Source organism: Ascaphus truei, chromosome 12 (assembly GCF_040206685.1).
Source record: "Ascaphus truei isolate aAscTru1 chromosome 12, aAscTru1.hap1, whole genome shotgun sequence".
In the NCBI taxonomy this organism is placed as follows: Eukaryota; Metazoa; Chordata; class Amphibia; order Anura; family Ascaphidae; genus Ascaphus; species Ascaphus truei.
In genome coordinates, this window is record NC_134494.1 from 35,563,913 (window position 1) to 35,588,263 (window position 24,351).

The 24,351-nt window shown below is 38.8% G+C and overlaps 1 protein-coding gene across 1 annotated transcript in view; it reads right to left on the reverse strand.

Annotated features, from left to right (window-relative positions):
- Nucleotides 1-370: 370 nt before the first annotated feature.
- The window catches only part of KIF18A (kinesin family member 18A), a 51,992-nt gene continuing 28,011 nt past the window's right edge, over nucleotides 371-24,351 (reverse strand). The window contains exons 7-18 of the mRNA XM_075567303.1: nucleotides 24,166-24,342; nucleotides 23,910-23,984; nucleotides 21,748-21,863; nucleotides 18,973-19,135; nucleotides 17,670-17,834; nucleotides 16,747-16,868; nucleotides 14,858-15,096; nucleotides 13,913-14,008; nucleotides 3,952-4,396; nucleotides 2,503-2,610; nucleotides 1,711-1,823; nucleotides 371-1,249 (exon numbers count right to left, since the gene is read on the reverse strand). Coding sequence (XP_075423418.1) covers nucleotides 1,095-1,249; nucleotides 1,711-1,823; nucleotides 2,503-2,610; nucleotides 3,952-4,396; nucleotides 13,913-14,008; nucleotides 14,858-15,096; nucleotides 16,747-16,868; nucleotides 17,670-17,834; nucleotides 18,973-19,135; nucleotides 21,748-21,863; nucleotides 23,910-23,984; nucleotides 24,166-24,342 — 1,974 coding nt within the window. The 3' untranslated portion in view covers nucleotides 371-1,094. The remainder of the gene's footprint in view (nucleotides 1,250-1,710; nucleotides 1,824-2,502; nucleotides 2,611-3,951; nucleotides 4,397-13,912; nucleotides 14,009-14,857; nucleotides 15,097-16,746; nucleotides 16,869-17,669; nucleotides 17,835-18,972; nucleotides 19,136-21,747; nucleotides 21,864-23,909; nucleotides 23,985-24,165; nucleotides 24,343-24,351) is intronic.

Consider the following 24,351-nt stretch of genomic DNA (forward strand, 5'->3'; position numbering starts at 1 on the left):
TCACACCTTTACGACGTCAAATATATTTCTTGTAATCAAGTTAGGAACCACGATTAAAATAAATAAATAAATAAAAATCAGGCCAGTCAATCTCATCTACAGACTACCTGTGGGTCCTGCAGTAATTTATAGCACAGGGCCCCCATAATGCTCATATAAAGGCTTCTTTTAAAAAAAAAATATTTACTAGTGGCGGTCGAGTTAGAAAACTTTGCTTCCTTTTTAATTTTTCACCACAGACGTGTTTGTACAAGGCTTTATATTTACAAGAAAATCCGTTAGCTTTATAATAAAGAGTATTATTTACTATTCTTAGCCAGATGCACGTGCTGCCATGGGGAAATGCCCAGAAAAAAATAACAGCAAATACTCAGAACAAACTACACACTCATTTATTTAAAAAATAAATAAAAAAAACATTGTCCAAGCTACTAACAAAAGTACTCCATTTACAAGACATTTTATTTTTACATTAATACTATACATGGAAAAAATATTAATAACAACCAATATTTACAACGTAAAAATAAAATATTCACAGAAACCATTAGGAGAAACCATGGCTTACAGGAAACTCTTAAAATTGTAGATATATATATATTTTTTTTTACTTTGTGCTGGGATCTCCAGCTGTAATGCTAATGCTTTTTACATTACCACAATGTGTGGGGAAATCCTGGCTGCCAATAAAAGATTGCATGAGTAGTCTGCATCTAACGAAGTACAATGCATTTGCAGAGAAAGAAAAGCACATTGTGTTCAACGATTTAAAAAGTAAAATAAGTAAATAAGAATAGAAACAATAATAGCCATATTTTAGCATTTAACCATTGATTCCAGAAGGGCTTTTTCTACAATGCACTTTAACACATGTGCGGTCAAAAAGCCAGTAGCTCATTGCACTGCAATGTCTTACAGGCCTTGCTGGGAGGAAAAAGTTAACACAGTTAAAAGTTCTTGAATAATCTATAGTAGGGAAACAGAATCGAAAGTGTTAAAAATAGCTAAATGTTCTCAACTTCTTCAGCAATCTGAGATTGACACGGGCAAAATAACTTTTCAAAGTTAGGCTCAAAAGTCTCTAAACAGCAATATTATTTTTTCATTGAACCTTGCCTAAAAGACTGAGTTGATCCAAGAAATGAGAAGGGGTTCTTTTTTTTATCACCAAATACTAGGCTTCCTTCTGAAATACTTCGAGGCAAACATCTTTGTGCACCTTTATCTTTGCCAGTGTTCTTTAAGGATCCTAAACAAATGGAAATACATTGGATTTATTGCATATTTTTTACACGATTACCTGACAAATATAAAATAAATAATACAGATACCAAAGCATTAGTGAAATGTTTTTGCATTATCTTGCAATTTGAAAATTGCCAAAAACGTCAGCATAACGTATTAACACATGCATTCATTGGAATCAGTATTGTGAATGACATTGAACATCTGTATTACTAATAGCTCCAACATGGTAACAGTTACATACGTGACATTTTCAAATGATAGGAGAAAAAAAAAAAAAAAATCACCACCTCTTAAAACAGACATTTTCTGAAACCAATAAAGCAAAGGACATCTCACATTTAGAAAATATTTTAGATGACTGATTATGGCAACAAACCATGAAATTGATAACTTGAAAATGTCAACCTTTCATCACACACTCAAAAATGCCAGAGAGATCATAATTTATCATGTGATACGTACCTGCCACTCTGCGGACACGCAAAGCTTTACAATCAAACGAGATGTCCTGTCGAATACGTTTTGCGTTTGGAGCGGGAATGTTATCCTCTTTTTGGGTGCCATGTACTGCAGAACTTCAAGAGGAACATATGGATCAGACTTTACTTTTTGTGTGAATATACAGTGCTTAGTTATACCGGACCACCACATTGAGTTAAACCACTGTAAGACTGTTTTATTTCTTTACCCATAAGATGCTAAAAACAATCTAATTTAAAATGGTAAACAATTACTATCAATGTGGCTTCAATCAGAGCACTGACATTTTTGCTCTAAATTTCATAGTAAAATACTCATTATGAACATACAATTCCCTTTCTAGTAGGAAGTTAATTGCAAAGTGAGGTAAACATTTTTTTTTTTTACCCCATTTAATTTTCTACAAAAGTGTATTTTTCGTTATGTATGTATAACCCCAATTTATGCTGCAACGGGTGACTGTGGATACATGTAATATTTGTCAGTCAAGTACATACCGTGGAAAAAGGCTAGTTTATTAAAGATTCAGGGACTACTGGTGATGTTTGTCATCTATGGAAATAGGCAGTCAAGTGAGCCACCTGTGCTAAAGCCGATATACTGTAGCCTTCAAATCCAACCTGTTTACAGGGGGGCGGGTGGTGTCTTGAAGACTGGAGTTGAGCACCCCTGATTTATATGATGCTTCCAGAATGCCCGTAAGGTCAGTCTGAGAAACAAACCCAAATTCATTCAAAACAGTGGGGTTCTATAGTATGAGATTTACAGTCTCACCTTAGTAGCTTTCTTTTTCTCTCAGCAGCTGAAGTCATAGCCATATACGATGGTTTTTCACTTAGCAGTTTTCCAGGATTTTGATTTGGCAAAAAGGGAAGACCAGTCCTGTAAAGATAGAAACGGAAGTTTCCCCCATTTATATGAAAATGTAAAGTGTAAGTTAAATGTTCAGACTACACATGCTATATGCCCCAATTATCTTTCACTAGCTTTTCATACAAACATCGAATACGTTCTCCATCTCCAGAACTGCTCTGCACCAGCATTCCTTGTTACCACATGTATTAGAAGACCCTAATACATTAATGTTGTTAATTACTAAATTGGTAAGCCAGACAAGGGACAGTTTGTTGGGCCTACTTGATGTATTATGTTCATAGAGGGTGGAACCGTACAGAGAATAATTTCTTGCTACTATGAGAACAGTGCACTAATAAATACTGTGGGAGAAGAGAAACATTTCTCCAAAAGCACCCTCATTTTGTAAATTATGCATACATGCATAAGATGCCCAAAAAGTTAACAAAAAGTTAAGTTTCTAAAAAGACAAGATGACTCAGGCATACAACAGTTTCTAGACTTCAATACTATTCTTGCAAATCAGAAATATAAAAAACTTAACGCGCGTTCTACAGTAAGTGAAACATTGTGTTTTGTCACTGAAATTATATTTGGATTGAATGAAAGACTGAGTATACATTTATTTTCCGAGCAGAAATTTCCATAGTAGAAGTTGGAATAGATGATACAATGGACTTATAACTAAAGTAAAATACACATATTTTGGATTTTAAAGTATCTAAATGCCGTTACTTTTAAAAGTCTTTCATTCAATCAAAATCATAAAAATCAAAATACAATTTCAGTGACAAAACGGAAAGAAGTTTCACTTGGAACGTGAGTCCTCGGCATACACCCCTCTTATTTATTTTTTTACTCACATCTAAATTTTGCTTTCATTCAGGATTACCCGTGTTGTCCTTAGCTTCAGTATGTGAGGGCTATTGAATCCCCTTTGATGAAGCAAGGATTTAACTCACAAAACACGGCAGGTGTGCGCCATAAAAAGTGGGAACACAATAGCAACATCCAGCGCATGCGCAAGCGGCTCTGGCCATTTATGCGAAGGTGGTTTTGTTGTTTCTGCGCATGGGTGAAATTGGGAAAACACCTCGGCGCATGCAGCGCTGGCTGCCTCGGCGCATGTGCAAGCAGTGCCGGTCATATCTGTGCGACTGGCGACTGTCGTTCTGCGCATGCAGCACCAGCAAATTACGTTACTTCTGTTGCACATTTGTCTCCATGAAGGAGTTTTGTCCCATCAAAATTTACTGGGTGCCAGCAAAGAAGTTTCACTTCAAAAATTCATTCTAGATTGTTGTCTACCACACATTATATAAAGGGTTCCTTACAGCAGTATATAAACATATATTTGGTAGCAAATACCTTTGTAACATGCTAGTGCAAGGCTGTGCTTCTTTGGCATCAACAGAATAGGAGTCCGACTGTATTTCACTGCTGGCTTGAGATAGAATGACAGTTGAGTTCATGTCCGTCTGTTCAAATGTAGTTGTAAAATTGACGCTTAAACCCATCTTGTCTTGAACGTCGAAGGTGGTGTTGGCTTCTGATCTGTCCTCTAAACATGGGATTCTTGCAACTTGTTTAATAATGGCCATGGTCTTATTGCAACCTTCTGGGGTGTAAATAATAGGGGCAAGTTCATTGCTGATAGAATCATTTAGCTGATTGTTTTTAGGTAGTTGGGATACGTCAAGTTTTTCTGTTGGCAATGGTGACTCCATTAGCTTCCTTCTAGTCTTTTTACGAGGAACAATATCTTCTAAGGGATTAAGGGGAACGTTTTCCTTTAATTCTACGGTTTGTAAGACTGCAAGAAGAAGAAATCAGTCAAGTTAGAATAACAGATTTTATGCCAATAATTTGGCTATAGTTTTGTAATTTTTCAATATATTTTAAAAAGTATTAAAAATTAAGACAAATAAACAGGTTAATCGATATTACACAAATTAATTTTATGGCTATATACGTTTTACTTCCCGGTCAAGATGGGCTTAGAACACATTGGAAATAAATACATTGTATAAAATACAGATATGCCTTACATTTCAGATTAATCTATTTTACTATACACCATATGAGAAATGTTAAAACACTGACTTGGCCAATAAGGGGAATACATCGGTTTATGTTCTGTAGAAAGGTAAAGTACCCAAAAGGACAAAAAAAAATAATAATATAGCACGGTTTTCAGTTAACAGGCAATATTTCATTAAGTAGTACAAGATTATCAAAAACAGACTTGAGTGCATAGCAACAATAAACCATTATTCCAGCATTCCCTAATGTATGAAACCTGTTTTAAATCTATAATTACACACTATGTAAATATTGGAAACATGCAAACGTACAGTTTAATATAATGATGATGTTTAGCATTTAAAAATTTATAGGGACAAGAGCAATAACCTTTATTTTATTTTTTACACTCAACAGCAATTGCCCCTAACGCGTATATCTTTCTACCATTTTTCTAGTAGTTTACCCTAACTCAGGGGTGGCCATCTCCAGTCATCAAGGGCCACCAATAGGTCACGTTTCAGGCTATCCCTGCGACAGCACAGGTGGCTGAATCAGTGGCTCAGTCATCTCTGAAGCAAGGATATCCTGGAAAGCTGACCTATCAGTGGCCATTGAGGACTGGAGATGGCCACCCCATGCCTAACTGAAATGAATGAAAACTCATTCACAACTGTAGTAACCATATTGAATGTCCCAGAGGTAGTCATAGGCCAACATGGGACTAGAGATGACACCTGATTCACCTCCATTAGAGGGGCTGAAAGGTGATTGGCTAATGGGAAGCTGCTGAATTAGGCAGGAAATCTGTAGGTTATTACCTGGTAGAAATAAGGCAGGTGTTTCGTGATTGGTTGAAGGTGTGTTGCTAGGCTAAGGTTCAAATCATTGGCGGATTAGTGGTAGGCAGGGAGTCCAGATTGGGTAGGAATTTGGGGATAGAAATAAAGGACAGAGGCAGCAAGGTATTCACCTGTGAAGACTGGATCAGGATTCCTACCCTCCACTCCCCACTGTTAATGTATATATATAATTATTTTTTTTCCAAATATTTTTATTGGGTAGTTACACAATTACATACATGCATATATCATTGTTTACATCCCAATACATTGAACCATTTTCGAATTTTTGTGGAAGAGGGGCAAGGCAAATTGCCCAAAAGGTGCAGAAGGGGGGGAAGCTTAGTCTAGTGAGAAAGTAGGAAGAAGGTGACAGAAAACGAGAGGAGGGGGGGGGGGTGTGTTTTCCCCTGGGTGACTGGCTTCCCAATTGCTGAGATTGACCTTTCCAAGTGGATGGAATCCTACTCTGAAGGGAGAAAGCGGGGGGGGGGGGGGCATTTCCTATAAAATCAACCTAATGTATATATTTTTATATGTTACATTTATTAAAGGAGTTAATCTGAGCATTCTCAGGAATGGTTACATTGTTGGTTTGGTTGTGATGGTAATTTAGGTTCCTGGCTGAGCCATTGTTATTTATGAAATCTGTTTCTCTGGCTGGAAGGCGAGAGGTTAACTTCATTATGTAATGTTTGAGTTATGAATTGTTATGATGGAGTAATAATTTGTGCGGAGGTCTCACCACCACCTTATGTTTGTGTCCGGTGTAAGTTTCAATGAAGCTAAATTTAGTTTAAAGCTGCAGTTCAGTCAATATCCTGCATGTGTGTTTTTTTTTAATAAATCAGTTCTGTAGTAAGAAAAAATACTTTTAGCATTTTCTGTTTTTAAAAAAACAACTTTGAAAGACCAATTTTCTTGTATTCTATTTTAACAGCCATTTGCTAAGGCACTGCCCCTTCATGTCCTGTCACGAGCCCTGGCACACCCCTTTGTCAGCCCTGCCCTCCCTCTAGCACATGTCAGTGCAGGAGTGCTCATGAATATTCATGAGCTTCCACTGACAGACAAGCAGAATATAAACAGATCCCTTCACTAATTATGTCACCAAATTTCGACCTATCAATACATGGAGAACGAATTGACCTGCAGCTATACAGTTCTTTAGGTAAATAGAGATTGCACACATGAAACTATTGAAGTAAAAAAAAAAATTAAAAGAAAAAAAAAAAGACTGAACTGCAGCTTTAAAGGGTAACACACCATGCAGTTCCCATGTACTGTAAGCCAAACCCATCAAATGGCTTCAACACGTTCCAAAGCAACGTCTTTCTTTCTGCAAGGCACAGACACCCACCTAAACGTCATCACAAGTGTGTTTGGCACAAGTGGCATAACATTAAATAAAAATGCAGTCTAAGCATTTGCAATCCTATTACAGTTATCATTTACTCACTAGAACATGTACTGTGTAGGCAACTCTTTTATATATGCCCACACCAAAGTAAAAGCAAAGGCCATTAATCACCAACTATTACATGCCAAGTATTACGCATATGCAGCGAGTCTTTACAACAATGAGGCATGAAGTATTAGAACAGCCTTGAGTAACTATGACGACCTATCTCTAATGTCAGAAGGGAGCAGAGTGGGTGATTATCAGACACATGGTCTCTGTGGTAACCTACATTTGTGTAACAGAAGAAATAATATTAGGACCATAAATATATATTAATTTGTTAACATCCACATGGAGAGTACTGGAAGAATTCCTAAAATAAACGCATTGTAAATTAAACATGCAATAGAGCTGAACGTGGCTTTCAAACCTCTCAGAGACCACTAGTCACGCTAGATTTTAGAAACTAATGCATTTACACTTCCGTGAATGCACTTAATTTGCATACGTTGCTTCAGATCGGTACGTAGTTCTTACCATTTGTAGCTGCAGTGCAAGCAAGGAAAGGTTGGTAATTGCACTTCCGAGAGCCAGCCTTTAGTGGTGGCAGAACTAATGGAAACAGCCGTGAATGAAATAACTAAATACCTCATTGCATGAGATCAATGGAAACACTGGTAGATTATATTAAATGAGATTTGACCAAGAACCAATTTCCTGAAAACTAGGTAAGCCACTTAAAGTACTCCACCCTAGTGTAATAAAGCCTCCAGCAATTTCATGTGGGGGACTTCAATATCTATCGAGATATAGATTTATATATAGATATATACACATATACAAAAAAAATGCATATTCATTGGAGTAAGATTAGGTGGCCAGTGGAGTTCCATAGGATATATATAGTACTAATCTCCTTTATTAGTATGACCCCAAATGAGTTCTAATAATGCAGGTCTTAACTGTGGCACTTGTCAGTTAATTTAGACACTAATATTCATTGAAACTGAAATATGTTACAAAGGTGAAATCCACACAAACTTTTACTCACAGAAGTTTACAAAGTATCCTTAAAGCAGCAATACTACATTCCCCTCATCCTTGTTCCTCTCCTTATTTGTATATGTAAAGCATGCGACAATGCATAACTCTACATCCTTACCTAAGCTGGCAATCGCTTGGTGTTCCTGTTATAAAGCTGTAAAAATCCGGATGGTGTGGCTAACTAAATGGCCGTCTTTCCGTTCCAATCAAACCTTCAGTCAGAGTAACTCAGCAGCTACAATGTAGCCTTATATTACTAAGGTAACAGTATCTATTATTAAAGTAGGCAGCTCAAACAGCTAGAAATTCCCCACACAACATTGTTAATAGGGTGAAAAATGTATTTCCTTGCTAATTCGTTACGAGCACTTGCAAAGATTTTCCATCATAAATAATTCCATTCTGTTACACTTTAATTAAATATTGGAGATTTATACCAGATGCTGCATATTTTATATTATTTGAAAACCAACAATTATTATAATTCAGCAACTGGTCAAAAGTAAAGCAAATATATTAAGGAAACTTGAACACAATACTTTTAACAAAAAACTTGAAAATCGAGCAATCAAAGATTTTGAATGCCATCGAAGTAGTAATAATTATACTGCAGCTACACCTTAGCATTAAAAATGTTCTCATTGGTGTGGTAGTTTTGTAGGTTACGATAGCTTTCACTTGGCAAACAACATTTACTTTATATGGGAAATCCATGAAACAGTAACAGGTTTTAAAACAAACCGTTTTAATTTCAGACTTTTATTCAAACGGAAATATCAAATTAAAAGAAAAATACATTTTCTTCTGATTAGTGCCTGATATTTCATGATGTACAAGTCCGCAATTTCCCTTGTGGATACACTTTATGAATAGGAAAACAATTACCATTTTGCATAGTAACTTTACACCTACGTTAAGCATAATTAGTTTTGCAAGACTCAAGAATGACATTTGTAACCACCATTAATGGATAATGCATGTGGATTGCAGCTCACCAATTTTTCAGCATACATCACAACAAAGAGGCGTAAAGATAAATGATTTGCATTACATTCAAAGAAACTGAAAACATGTTAAACTGGCAAAGGTAATTTAGCGCAGTGTTCAGTAATCAAATTAATCTAGAATGTAATACATGGGCTCGTTAATATTATTGCAAATCTTTCATCTTATTTGCAATGTCATTGCATTTATAAGTAGACTGGTTTAATAGTTAATCCTTAAGATCAGACCTATTAAACTAAATTTCAGCCCTTTAAAACTGGTGTAGCACTATATAGTTAGTAAACAAAAAAAAACCCTAATAACATGATATAATCTGCTTTCTCAAAGATTAAAATCACACAAAGTAACAATTTTACTTCTTCACATCCTGAGGAAAATGAATGTTTCAATTTTCTATGGGTCTGCCAAATTCAAACAATGTCTACAGTACAGTAGAGTCTCGGCTATCCGATTTACGTTTAAACCAGCGGTGCGCAAACTCCCCGCGCTTGCGCCCCCCTACCTGCTTCCTCCTCGGTCGCGACCCCCCTCGCGTCTAATGACGCATCAAATTATGCTGTGGTGTCATGTGACATCACTCTACATCTACACCAATTTGCAGACACGTCTCCATGGCAACGGGCGTCATTTAACGCCGTGTTGTCAGAGACACGTGACCAGAGCCTGGTAAATTTACAGAGGCCTCGCGCTCTCTACGCGGGGCCTTCGTAAATTCCGCACCCCCCCCTGAAGTCTCAGCCCCCCCCCCAGAAAAGTCTCAGCCCCCCCCCCCAGTTTGCACACCGCTGGTTTAACCAACACCCCGTTTTATCCAACCACCACCATTGCCCCGCGTCTCACTTAACCAGGCTTACCGGCGACAGAAGAGGAGGGCAGAGGACAACCATGTCAGCGAAGCAGAGCAGCAGCAGCAGAAGAGCATTGGCAGCATAGGAGGTCCGGCCAGGAGTGGGCCAACCCAGAAGTCTGTACTGACTTCCAGGTCAGACCACTAGGGCGCGCGCCTCCCCGGCCGGCCTCCTATGGTGCTCACATACTGCCAATGCTATTCTCCTGCCCTGCTCCGCTGACATGGTGGTCCTCCTCTTCTACCGCCGACAGTAAGCCTGGTTAAGTGCGGCGGGGATGTGGGGGGGGAGGGAAGAGTGTGTGGCCTCAGATGTGTGACATTTAGGTCGTATAACCGAGACTCTACTGTATATACTGAATATGAAGCCATCGTTATCTAGAGATCAGAAACAATGGACAAAACGTCTCGTTTTGGAGGACGGACTGTCTCCTCAACAAAAGTTAAAAAAAAAGGTTATAAAGCAGAATGAGTACTTCAGTTTCAGGCGATACCTTTTTTTATTTGGACTAACGATTTATATTGCAAGACAAGCTTTTGAGAGTTCTCTTACTCAGGTCAGCAATACCAGTTTACAGAGCTACATAGCGTTTTTATCTATAAAAAAACTTCTACTTATCTGATTTAAAAAAAAAACTTTTAATAGGTGTCAATCAGCTACATTTAACCTAATAAACATGTCGCAATACTTGGTTCACATCATTCCTAGGAGGGACTGCCCCTTTAAGATCCATGTTGCACTTTGTTTCTCCCCCCCACCCAAACCCCGCCCTCTTCTAATGTTAAAATCAATTAAATCCCATTAGGCTATTTTAGTATCTCATGAAATTGAATTCAACAAGGAGTCTCAAAGTGAGATGTCAAGTTCTTCCAGTCCTCATCCTTTGTCTTCCCTTCACAGGGACAATAGTGTGAATTAGTATCAGAGGGGGCTGGTCAATCACTTGTCATCGTTTTGACCTTGGCCTCGAACAAAGACAAAAAGGCAGTACCCAGAAGAAAGCCAACCTAGTCGAGATAACTATCCAAAATATAACCGATCACCCCCCTCCTCCCCCGAGGGAATCAATCCCAAACAAAAAACCCACCCTGCTTCCAAACACTCCCCCCCCACCCCCCAAAACATCAAAAGCCCTATTCAACCGTCATTACCAAGATATCAATCTTGAAATTGTAAATAAAATTCCTTCAGCACGGAGGTGGTTGAAGCAAATAGTATTAAAGCAATATAACCAAACATCAACTTGATTTCTCCAGCAAAAAGACTTCATAAAATGACCCATTAAAAAATGCATAGCCATAGTTGATGTTCAATAAAACAAGCTACAATTCCCACCAATTATTTTCTTAAAAATCCGAACACCGCTCGCAGGGAAAACGATTTGTGAAATGTTATATGCAGCCAGACAAATGTCCAAGAACGGAGCCTAGTGTTTTGTTGACAAGTGAAATCCATGCAATTATAGTGCATATAAAATATGGATCTTTAAATATGGAATAATGACCACTGTTTAACAGGTGGTCAGAGTTTTGCAGTTTCAGTGCTAAGTCTTGCTTCCTTTCCAACATCTTGAACCGATTAAAAAATAGGAGTCAATTCACCAAAAGGTGCAACTGGATCTATATAAATCTTTCGTTGGTTTATTTATTAGGAAATTCAGGAAGGTTGAGGGCATGATCGCAGTGGCCTACGAATTCTTTAGGAAATGACAACGCTCAGAGATCTGATATTTTCCCCAAACATATTTATTTTGCAGCTCTATTTATACCTCCTATGTTCATTTTTCTAGCCCCATGTCCATTTCTTTAGCCTGCACTTCACTTCCATGTCAGCACTTTGTCAAGATTCTCAACAATAAACGATTTTTATATGAGGCCCCAAAATCTGGGAAATGTAAGCGGATGTAGCATTTTCATGTGCTTTAATAGGGATGTAATTCCAGCACCATGCCACTGGATTTAACATCAGAAAAGGTCATAAAAGACACAAAATGTTTACACTGCTTAAACCTTCAGGAGCTTAGTGGCTATGTCATGCCCATTCTGTGCTCGTTTATCAGGGGAGATGGCGTTCTGCGCTAAACGCGATATGAAACGCAGGGAAATGGATGAGCAGCCATATGATCGCGGTTAAACTTCAGCTATGGGTGGGTTGCAGCTCACTTAAAGAAGGGGTCATTAAACAAGTGGTATGCTGGAAGGAGTAGCTCTGTGGAAATATACCACCGCCTTGGAGTGAAGCTCTGTGTTAGCATGGGCAATTTACAATCTCCTGCGCCTCAAGCACCAAAAATTAGATTGTAAGTTCTTTGGGACAGGCACTCAGTGTGCCTGCAAAATTCTATGTACAGCTTGGGTTCATTGTCCAAGTTATACAAGAAACACATTTTTCACTATGCACTTTTAAAAGGCTTATTTAGCATTAGGAATCGGTGGATTGGTCAGCGCACGGGTTTTTGCTCACAAAATGAAAAGAGAGGATAAGGAACACGTGATTAGTGTTTATTTAGCCAGACAATACATTATGCAATGATATAAGGTTGTCTTCTAAAGTATATAGTAAAATGCTTGAATAAAAAACTTGGATAAAAACCTGAATAAAAAGCTTGGATGAAAAGCCTTTAATAAAAACTACTTCATATGTTTTAAAAATGGAGTTCTGTGATTAATTGGACTGATCTAAGGTTGGGGGTGGTGGGATAGAAAATAGAAAATGAAAAATTGCAGGGGGGTAGGGGCGGGTGATTAGCAGGCTCTTATGCAGCCTGCTGTCTGACAGGGATAGTGATGCTGATTTAGCAGTATATGGGGGGCAGTCTTACTTTAACAGAGTGCTACCAGAAGCAATGACTTCCTCCTCCTCCTAATGAAGGTAGTATGTAAGTGACTTCTCTCCCGGGTGCCCGATTTAGAGAAAAAAGGGGCCGAACACGGTGAGTAGGTAAAAATGAATTTATTAGGTGCAGAAAAAAAACAGCAAACAGGAAAAACACTTACGATACAGCTTGGGCAACAGCCCAGCTTCAGCCCGATCGTCCGTTCACGCTCCTCCGACCAGTGTGTCTCCCGTGATCGCGTCCGATGGCGGGACCGGAAGGGGAGGGCTTACCGGATGTCAGCAGGCTGGCTGGGTCCTTCAGGCAATGGGCTCCGGCAGGGAGCATTAGCATTAGCAAGCTTGGCATTCATAAACAGATACAGTAGGAGCGCATGGCGTCAGGCGCGCTTGAGCGATCAGTGGCCTTTGGATGGCGAGGCAAAGGCGGGACGACACAAAACTGGTTCGCTCTCATTGGCTGAACCGGCCATCGTGCAACCAAAACAAAATCATTTTTCTGCTGGAAAATCTGCCGCTCAGTCGCGCTCTCGCGTTCACTACGGCCGGCTCCATAGATCCCCTGCAATTTGTCAGCCGCACGCGCCGTCGCTCACACCATGGCAGTGTCCTTACACAGATCTTGTATCTGAAGTATTAATTACATATACCTGATACACAAGTACATGAGAATTGTGCCAGGTAGTGTTAGGACCTGCACATTGGGCATGCCGTGAAGTGGCTGCAGGCTTATAACCTTTTGGCCAAAGGGTTTAACTAATTGACTCGTTTTCATGAGCAGATAAGCACTGAAGTATTGCACTATATGTTGTCATTTTGTATGCTGGCTGGCCTTTCTGGTTTTGTTTTGTACATATACATAGTACTACCACTGAATTAGATGGATAAGAGATGGGAGGTAACAGTAACATTGTTATCTAAAGCAGGGGTGCGCAAAGTGGGAGGCGGGAGATATTTCTGGGGGGGGGGGGTGCGGGACGTTGCAGGGGCCCCATGCTCTTCCAATGCATTTTAATTAAATGCCGGGGGATCGCGTGAGGCCTCTGCAACGCTATTACTTACCTTGACTCTGCTGGCGTCACTCGTGTCCATGGCAACACAGCGTCAAATGGTGCCGCGGGGTCGTGTGACGTGCGTCTCCGGTCACATGACGCCGCGGGGGTCATGTGACGTGACGCTCTTCTCTGGTCACGTGACGTCAAATGACCCCTGCGGCGTCATTTGGCGCCGTATCAAGGTAAGGGAGGGAAGGCGGGGGGGAAGGGGAAAGGGTGTGGCGCAGCTGCAAAAGTTTACGCTCCCCTGATCTAAAGAAAAACTAGTGGTCTTACTTGGTTCTCCAACAAAAGGCTGGACAACTGCCAATGTACTTTCATTCTGTGGTTGCTTTTCTCCTAGCGGTATTCGTTGTTGCCATTTCTCAGCTCCTAAAACAATGATAAAGAACATGTTTACACTCTCACTTCTCAGACAAACCCCCACAAACCTTACCCCATAATACAGCAAGCATGTTTCCACTAAAAGCCAGGGATTGTGGGTAATAAAATGCAAATGAGTACGCAGTGTGTTACTTTTAGTTTCTTATCCACCAACATGCATCTGCTCCAAGAAAAAAAACAAAAACTCAAAGCCAGGGGGATCGAATCTTCTAATTTCCCATTAAAACCCCAAACCAATTTACGCAATAAAAAACATTTTTGTGGTAACATTTTCAACTTTTTTTGCTGCCATGGGCGGTTTGCAATTAATTGAGCCTTTGGCTGCACAAAGATTAATACTGTCAATACAGAGAAATTCTCCAGCACGGTGCACAAGTCTTGAAGATCGTCCCTCTGGCACCGTCAGATATCACATTAAATCAGTGCAGTTGTTGATCGGACCGAGTAAGTAAAATCTGACATCAGTTAATGGGGGGGGGGGGGGGGGGTCGCGGGGGGGAGTCAAAAACCAGTTTGGCAGTTTTATAATCTACCTAGAACGAATGGGCAACTCCAGTCCTCAAGAGCCACCAACAGGTCAGGTTAAGGATATCCCTGCTTCAGCACAGGTGGTACAGTTGAAGACAGACTGATTGAGCCACCTGTGCTAAAGCAGGGATAACCTGAAAACCTGAACTGTTGGTGGCCCTTGAGGACTGGAGTTGCCCACCCCTGTTCTAGAACTAGCACAAACCCCTGAATTGGCCAAACCAAAACCAATGACCTGTGTAACGAAATGTCAAATCGCCATAGATTTTGTGGAGCCACACAAAACAAAAACGGTAAAAATCATCTTACCACACGGAGTTGTTTGATTGCATTTCAGGTGTGGAAAGGCCACTATAGCAGCAATCTCTGGAATGTCATTTGTGTTGGAATCTTTCGTTATCGTCTGGTCAGCCCATACAACCACCTTCTCTTTCTGAACCAAATGCTCGATTTCTTTAAAATCTGACTCTATAGCTGAATCTGCTAACCCCGCCTGACTCAATGTTAAATATTGTCTTCTTAAGGATGGCAATAAAGCATTTAACAACCTATAAACAAAAGAATACATCTGGATTTAGTGTTTATTTTCGGCAAAAGAAAAACAAGAAACAAGCACGAAGGACCAAAAAAAAAAAAAAATTTGCCAACAAAATGTCTACATTGTTCAAGTAATGTATGTACTTTCCTACTCTGACCCCAGTAGAGCATTTTGCAGATTTGTGCCGAAATCCATTCCATCAATTGTATCCTATATTATCCATATAACTAGGTACATTTAACGGATACGGATACATAAATCAGCTTTAGATGAGCCATCAGTGATTTTACATAAACGAGCAAAGGAAGTCATTGTTAAAGTGCTCCTTTGAGTAAAACATTTCCATATAATACACATTCTTCAGTCAATTAAAATGTTTTCCCATTTTTTTAGTGAAAAGGGATGGTGCAATGCCAACTGGGACCTTTCCAAAATCCACAACCTCATTTCACCATGCAGCCACATTCAAGTCTGAACAGCAAGTTTTTACGTGTCAACCCATTCATAAAACAGATTACCTGTACATTTTAGTGATTGACTCACAATTAGTGTTGGGGGAGGGGGAAAAAAAATTAGGTGAGCTCAGACCTACCCCCATACCGGAATGTATCACTAGCACTATGTAAAGGTGTATTGCTGTAAGGGAATTAACCATAAATTTATGGAAAACAAAAACCCTGCGCGCCCCACCAAATTGGCTTGCATTTATTATTAATAAAGCATTGGTAGAAAGTAGCAAAGTCTTTTAGAGATGTAAAGTCAAATCTATCTTCTGCGCCACATCTTTACTTCGATAATCTTTAGAAAAAATAAGTAAGATTCACTTAATGACTTTCCAGGTTTATGTGGGGAAGTTCTGGGTTCAGGTAAAAGAGCAGTCCAAACAGCGTTTTTGGTGTGTTTAAAAAAAATATAGGTTTGAAGCATGGCGTCTCCAGAGGTAAACCGCGTTAATTCCCACTCCAAGGACCCCCTGCTTCCAGAGATACTTACCTCGGAAGAGGGTGCTGGTAGCAGCTCTGGCTGGGATTCTCGTAACGGCAGCTTCAAATGTCCCGCGTAATGCGGGCCAATAAGGAAGCCGTGACATCATCCGGTGCGGTTTCCTAATGGACGGTGTGAGCAGGACATTTAAACTGGAGAGATACCAGCTCCCCATACGGGATGTAAGTATCTCTGGAAGCAAGAGGTTCCTGGAGCTGAAATGAACGCAGTTCAGCTCCAGAGAACTATTTAAAAACAAAAATCGCTGCACGTTGACTGCTGTTCAAACAAAGGAATAAATCTGAAATTGTTTCAATAATGAAGCACGGACAAAGTTACAAGGCATTTCTGAGAAACTTTATCATGCTTAATTATAACTTAATGTCAACCGATTTATTTCACAACAGGAATCTGTCCTCAGAATATTAAAAAAAAAGGAACCGTTCCAGCTAAATCCTGGAAATTCTTGGAACAGGTTTAAATCAGAAAGGACTACACATTACCAACCTACTAAAAGGTGTTCTCATGAATCAAAGGACTTTAGTAGCCTGAAATGTATAGAAAGTAAACTTCAACATGTTTATATTTTAGGCATCTGTGGTATTTAAATTTTTTCTTGAACTTCAACATAAATCAATATAAAAAAAAAAAAAAACAATATAGATTACACACATACTTTTCAGTGTGTCTGTTTTCTCTTTCATGTAGGGACACAAGTCGAGTCATGTGATCCATTTGAGTTTTTAAATCCTGTACCTCCAACTGTAAGTGGCAGCACTGCAAATCTTTGCAAAGCTCCTAAAAAAAGTTCACGTGCAAGAGATATTATACGTGTTTTCCTTCAGTCACAAACAAATTCAGCTCTCGCCACAGACATAAGGAAGAGATTCCAAAACGCCCAGCAACTTCTAGGCCTTTAAAATTAACTACTGCTATGGATAAATTTTTAATGAAAATGTAACAGGAGCTATTTATAGCAAGGATCATGGCTACTTTGCCAGAGAAGCTTATGAAATATTAACAAATGAAATCTGTGAAGATTTAAGAAGCATTGGAAATTACCATAAAAATTGGAATATTAGGAGAGCAGCATTTCTGAAAACCAAACAGCTACTCTGTTTACCAAGTTAGAGGATATGTTTTGAACAAAAGTTATATTTCTGATATTGATTAATGACCATTACTAATAAATGGTTTTGAAAAAAATGAGCCTTATTAGACTGCAGTGCATTGCCCTATATAGAAGCGTGCACTCCCTATTTGCAAGTTTATTTATTTATTTTCTTTATTTAACCATGTGCAGGAATGTAGTTTTGGATTACAGTACGTCTATAGTATAGTATACACATAGTATATTGTTAACCTTTTAAATGTTATGATTTTTTTATTTCAAGTATTTTTAATTTACCCCTTATGCAATGGGACTTGCAAAATGAGAGCAAACCCAGCCTTATCAAAACGTTTTTATAGGTGTAGGTTTTTTGAAGCTGGTTAATGCTGAAAATCCCAGCAATCTTCACAGATTTTTTTTTTTTTTTTAAGCATCAAGAGGAAAAAGCAACACGGCATTTATTTTATGGTATGGTATACAAAATGTACCTCTGGTATCTTGTTGTCTTGACCGAGCAACCGCATTTCATTCTCAACACGATGGAGCCAGTTTGTATTCTCTCCAAAACGTTTCAGCTCATCTTCCCTTTTATTCCTCATGTGTGTATTTTGACTTTTCAGTACGGCTAATCTGTGGTCCCGCTTACAAGTAGCCTACAAGTAGCATATTTTACAATGACACCAAGCATTTGGTATTATGGATCGGCAATAAAGGATTACCTAAACCTCAGCGGTCATTTTCGAGCAACCAATGTAATTTCAGCTTACATTTTCTCTCACCTGTGGCCACATTTTTAGAATTTAAATTGACATTAGTAACAATTAAAAAGAAATGCATTTAAATGTTCGAGCAATGGGAAAGACTGTTTCACAGCACATTGGGTGCACATGTTTCCATGCAAAACACATTGCACGTTCATGTGCTGGTACAGTGGTCTTTAAATAATGCAACATAATTATAAAACGTATATAGAGTGAAAATACTGTTTTTTGGCCTTCCACAATCCAATACTGCCAGTAGTGGGTACAGACATTGGTGGTAGCTTCCCCCATCTGTAATACCTATAACTGTCTCTCTTCCATCATTAGGTTCTCATCGGGACCTCCCACCACATTCCCAGTAACGACACTTTTGCCAACCCAAGTCTCACAGCCATCTTGAGCCTCTTTTTGGCTTCTATGCGTGTTACTTCCCCTTGCTGTCACTAAACTGCTGTCTCTATGGTTACACTGGCATCTCTCAGGTATGGGAGCAGATTACCAATGTATTAACCAGAAACAGCTGTCAAGCTAAACTCAAGTAAAACATAGCCTAAGTATTGTCAGATGGCAGGCTTTTACTTTAGGTCCTGTAAATGGGAGCTTGCATTTTAATCTCTGAGTTTGAAGAGGGTGGACATGCTAATAAAAAGATCAAAATCAAATATGCCAACATAGCCTTGTCTCACCAATTTTAAGTTATGTACATAAACTTTTAGGAACCAAGGCAGTTCATTGATGAAAACCATATATCCATTGGGCTTTAAGCAGGTAAACAGAAATTACCATGAAATATAAATTAACAGATTTATCACAATTCAGTATAAATATATTAAGTGTAGGAGAAGGAAACCTGTGTACATTACATATTTTTAGTAAAGGAACTTAACAGTTTTGCTCAGGATAATAGAACCTTGAATTTTAGACCATATGGCATTTAATCCAGTTAAGCTTCATGACATTTTTTATTTTACAGAAGCTGCATTTTGAAGAGTCAAAATTCAATCATGACATTATACTTTAAATAACTCACCTTTACAGCTTTCTCGTGGGAGCAAAGCATGTGAATTTGTTCGTGGCATTGTTGGTGGTAAAAAGTTTTAAGTTCATTCTCTTTGAGATGCATTTCCAAGTTGAGAAACTCTGCTCTTATTTCTTGTCGGCTTGTAAACAGACAGCGTAGCGTTTCTCGACATCTGGCAGCAGAAAGAGGAATTGTAAAACAATGCTTAACTTCAAAATGCATCTGTGGAACTAGTATTGTAAAAACAGAACTCAAAAATGTACATATATTATATTTCATGTTGAGAAAAGCAGATAGAATGTATGCAATTTATTTTAATAAAAATATGCGTAATTGATTGAAAATGTTACATCCTATAAAACTGGAAACAAAGATATACTATACTTTTACCCAAGTTTGCTCATCTGTACCTTTGGGGGGAAAAGGTGGGAAGTATGGGGTATCCTGAACCGTATTAATTTCAGCTCTGGGTACCCCCTGTACCCCGAGAGTTACCTCTAAAAGGCTATGACAGTATCCCTGTTCAGTTTAAAGGTACTGCGTGCCAATGGGAAGCCACGGATGACGTTGCGGTTTGCTATTGGTCCGCTGGACCATTACACCACCGTAGTGGGCACCCAGCCGAAGCTGCTTCCGGCAGCACCTTTAGAGGCAGGTGTCTCGTTAAGCGGAGGGTCCCCGGAGAAATAAACACGCTTCAGTTCCATAGACCCACAACTTCATATCTATTTTTTTTAAATGCTAAGAGGTGACACTTCTTTAAACCCATAACGAGGACTTTAAAGGAGCAATCCAACCCAAAATTAATTTAACGTGACTGAAACCGATAGGTCCTCCAGAACTGAAGAGCTTGATTTTCATCTCCGGGTATCCCCTGGATGCCGACATACTTATCGTATTAGCTGCCAATGTAGTATCCTGGCTTTTAAAGCTGGTCATCCTATAGGAAACCACAACGGCACCCTATTGGCCTGCAGTTTATAGAAGAGAAGCAGCAAAAACAAAATATCTGGGGAGCTGGGTCATCCTCAAATTAAATCAATATATTAAAAAGAAAAAGCTGGGATTATTGCTTTCACATGAGCATGGAAATTCCAGCGATGTTACTAGCTGCTAACTAACTGTGCTGCGGTTTCTTGCTTCAATTGCCACGGCAACATTCAGCAGTTTTGTTAAACAGGAAGACCATTACAAGTCAAATCTAATTGTATATAATAGTAATCTGACACTTGTGTTTCTCAATGTCTCAGTAATTCTTGATGAAACATTTCAGTGTTATTACTAATTTTATGCATTAAAAGCATGAAAATCATATCTATATAAAAACATGTGTAAGAATAATATATCTACAGTATATCAAATCACTTAATGTCTCATGTGCATGTATCAAGTGTCACAGAAAAGAACAAGAAAAAAAAGCCAAAATAGATTCTATTAAATGCAGTTACAGTATAAATACACGTTTTTGTTCCAAAACAAGAAAGAGTAGAAACAGACCACAAACTGTTCTTGAGCAGAGACGTAACGATGCATTTGAACAGCTCCCACAGACCCCAGCTGGGAGGCTCTGCTGACTTGTGACAGTAGATTGTAATGAAAGTATGAGACGGTTTCTATGATTCTCTGTAAAACCCCTATTTCGTGGATGGTGATGTAGTTTTGCCAAATTTACTAGAGATAAATCTACAGATCTCTGAAGTCATGTGTCCTAGGGCCAGCAAACAAATAAAATCCCTACTTTCCATTAATCACAATAGTGTTATGTTAATACAATTAACTGCGTGGGGTGTTGAAAGCTGAAATTTGACCATCATTGCAACGGGGGCTTTTATAAATACATATTGCTGAAATGCAGCAGCAGAAAAAGCCCCTGTAATATTCTCTGTTTTCTATATAGTTCTACCATGGACAACGGTTTTTAATTTGCATTCACCACGTCTATCCCCTAACCCAGGGGGGCTCAACTTCAGTCCTCAAGCCCTCCCCCCAATCAGATTGAGCCACCTGTGCTAAAACTGGGATATCCTGAAAACACGACCTGTTGGGGCAGGCTTAAGGCTGGAGTTTAGCAGCAACGCCCTAACCTATATGCACAGTAATGCATGTGCACGGTTAGTAAAAGACTAGTAAGGGCAGTTTAAAATGTGGACTTCAATACCCATGGAGACTGATGGCAGATACAATAGATTTGTTTAAAAAAGGTTGGACATCTTTTTAGAAAGGAAAGGTATACAGAGATATACCAAATAAGTATACATGGGAAGGATGTTGACCCAAGGAGTAACCCGATTGCCAATTCTTGGAGTCAGGAAGGAATTTATTTTCCCCCTTATGAGATATCATTGGATGATTTGACACTGGGGTTTTTGTTTGCCTTCCTCTGGATCAATAAGTAAGTATGGATATAGAATAAAGTATCTTGTCTAAAGTTAGCATAGCTTGAACTTGATGGACGTACATCTTTTTTCAACCTCATCTACTATGTAACTATGTAGCTACTCCTATCCCACACAGCCTACAGAAGGTGAAGGAGTACAAAGAAGTTGTCAGTTTCAGCTGCTGCACATCACAATAGAGATTTTAAGCAGTAATGGCCATCAGGCTGAAACTACTAAGAAAAATGTAGGAATGCTGAAACCAGGATACATACATACATACATACATAATGCTGTCTGAGTTGTACTTATACTATAGTCCAACCACAGCTACACAAAACAAAGTTGTGCCCACATTAGAAATTGTATCTCATAGTATATACTTGTGGAAGAATATTAAAAATGGCACCTCTTCATTTCAGCCTGTTCTTGGCTTGAGTGCAGTAACAGATTTTGGCTGGTTTGTCCAGGAACAGGCGCTTTCTTATCTTCATATGTCTTCAGCTTGTCTTTTAATATTGCAATCTGAAAGAAAAACAGATTTAGATAGTGTTTATTTTAAAACATGAAATAGGCTATTTCACTTAGTTTATTAATGACCTTGAGGTTGGCATCAAGAGCAAAGTCTCCATCTTTGCTGATGATACTAAATTGTGTAAGGTAGTAGAATCAGAGCAGGATGTGATTTCTCTCCAGAAGGACTTGGATAGACTGGAAACATGGGCAGGTAAATGGCAGAGGAAGTTTAATACAGATAAATGTGAGTTTATGCATTTGGGAACCAAGAATAAACAGGCGTGACAGGGTGAATGAACGTCACCAGCCATATACCTGGCAAACCTATGTTTTGGCTTGCAGTGCAGCAGTGACTATGTTAAGTTTCAGTTGAGAAGGGCTGCTTAATAAGTCTGACCCCAGCTGCATAATCAAGGCATTTTAAAACCCCCAGGCTGTACACACATGCAGGCTAGCTGGTCAGGAGACAGGACTGAAATACTGTAGAGATTACTGCTATAAGGTCTGTTTTTCAAAGTACATATGTTATGAACTCTCTGTGTCCTGCATGCTGGAGAAGCTGCCTTGTTTTCTATGCTGAAGAGAAGCTATTTTGTTTTTGTGTGCTGTATGTTTTTAAGGCTCAATAAATAAGCCTTATCAAGAGAACCCGCGTGTGTGGTTGCATGTACCATGCAACAAGGCGACTTACAAATTAAATGGGGAGAATTGGGGGAATCCTTGATGGAGAAGGATTTAGGAGTGCTTGTAGACAGCAGACTTATCAATGGTGCCCAAAGTCATGCAGTAGCTGCAAAGGCAAACAAGATCTTATCTTGCATTAAACGGGCAATGGATGGAAGGGAAGTAAACATAATTATGCCCCTTTACAAACCATTAGTAAGACCACACCTTGAATATGCAGTACAATTTTGGGCACCACTCCTTAGAAAATACATTATGGAACTAAGAGTGTGCAGAGAAGAGCCACCAAATTAATAAAGGGGATGGACAATTTAACTTATGAGGAGAGGTTAGCTAAATTAGATTTACATTAGAAAAGAGGCATCCAAGAGGGGATATGATAACTATATACAAATATAGTCAGGGACCGTCCAAAGAGCTTTCAATAGAGCTATTCATCCCAAGGACCATACAAAGGACTTGGGGCCATCCCTTAAGGTTGGAGGAAAGGAGATTTCACCAGCAACAAAGGAAATGGTCCTTTACAGTAAGGGCAGTTAAAATGTGGAATTCATTACCCATGGAGACAGTGATGGCAGATACAATAGATTTGTTCAAAAAAAGGTTGGACATTTTTTTTTTTAAAGAAAGGAACAGTATATAGGGATATACACCAAATAAGTAAACATGGGAAGGCTGTTGGTCCAGGGAGTAATCCAATTGCCAATTCTTGGAGTAAGGAAGGAATTTATTTTCCCCCTTATGAGATATCATTGGATGATATGACACTGGGGTTTTTGTTTGCCTTCTTCTGGATCAATAAGCAAGTATAGATATAATATAAAGTATCAGTTGTCTAAATTTAGCATCGGTTGAAATTTATGGATGCACGTCTTTTTTCAACCTCATCTACTATGTACTATGTAACCAAGAATCAATCCGCATTGAACAACCACTTTTATGGGTATGCATAAATAGGCCAAAGCTTTGCTTGATTTGAAAAGACGTCTTATAACCAGTGATCAGGCAGAGACCAGGTTCATGCAAGTAAAATTAAAGCTTGTACCCATGAGCCAAATATAGCTGTTTAAGTATCTTAAAGATTACACGGCTATCCTAATCTATTCTCGCTTAGTACTCATAAAAATTATTGCAATGCCGTACCCTACAAGTCCTGCAAACATAAAACCAGCTGTCAAGGAACCATACAGAAATGTATTTTAAAGAGCCACATGGGCTCAGGTCATAAGGCTATTCCAGTCTGAAAGATTGACATCAATTTATACCAAAAACCTTGTTTATTCCATTAATTAAAAAAACCTTGTTCCTTCAACGTAAATAATCAAAATAGACAGATAAACATACATGAACAAAAAAATGACATGGAAGTACCTCTTTCTTTTGTTGCTCACAGATCTTGACATATTGACTGATATGACTGTCCAAACTAACAACATTACTCTTTACCTGTTAGGGAGAAAAAAAATAATTTAAAAAAAATGTTATCAGATAATCTGCACTTTTCATCCATAATTGATTTGCACAGATTTTTGAAAAAGACAGACAGACACACACTGATACCACCGATTTGATAAACCTCTTAGCAGTGCTTGATAATAATAACAGTACAGCTAAGATTTCCACTTACTGTAGATTTGATATCCTTGGCTCGATTTGCATATTTGAGAGTATTGTAAGTATCATCGTAAGAGAATGAAGATGGACTAACAGCTGCAATCATGATAGTGCGGCAGTTTCCTCCAAGTGAATCCTTCAGTAGGCGTGTAAGCTTGCTGTTTCGGTAAGGGATATGTTGTTTCTTGCTCTAAAAGGG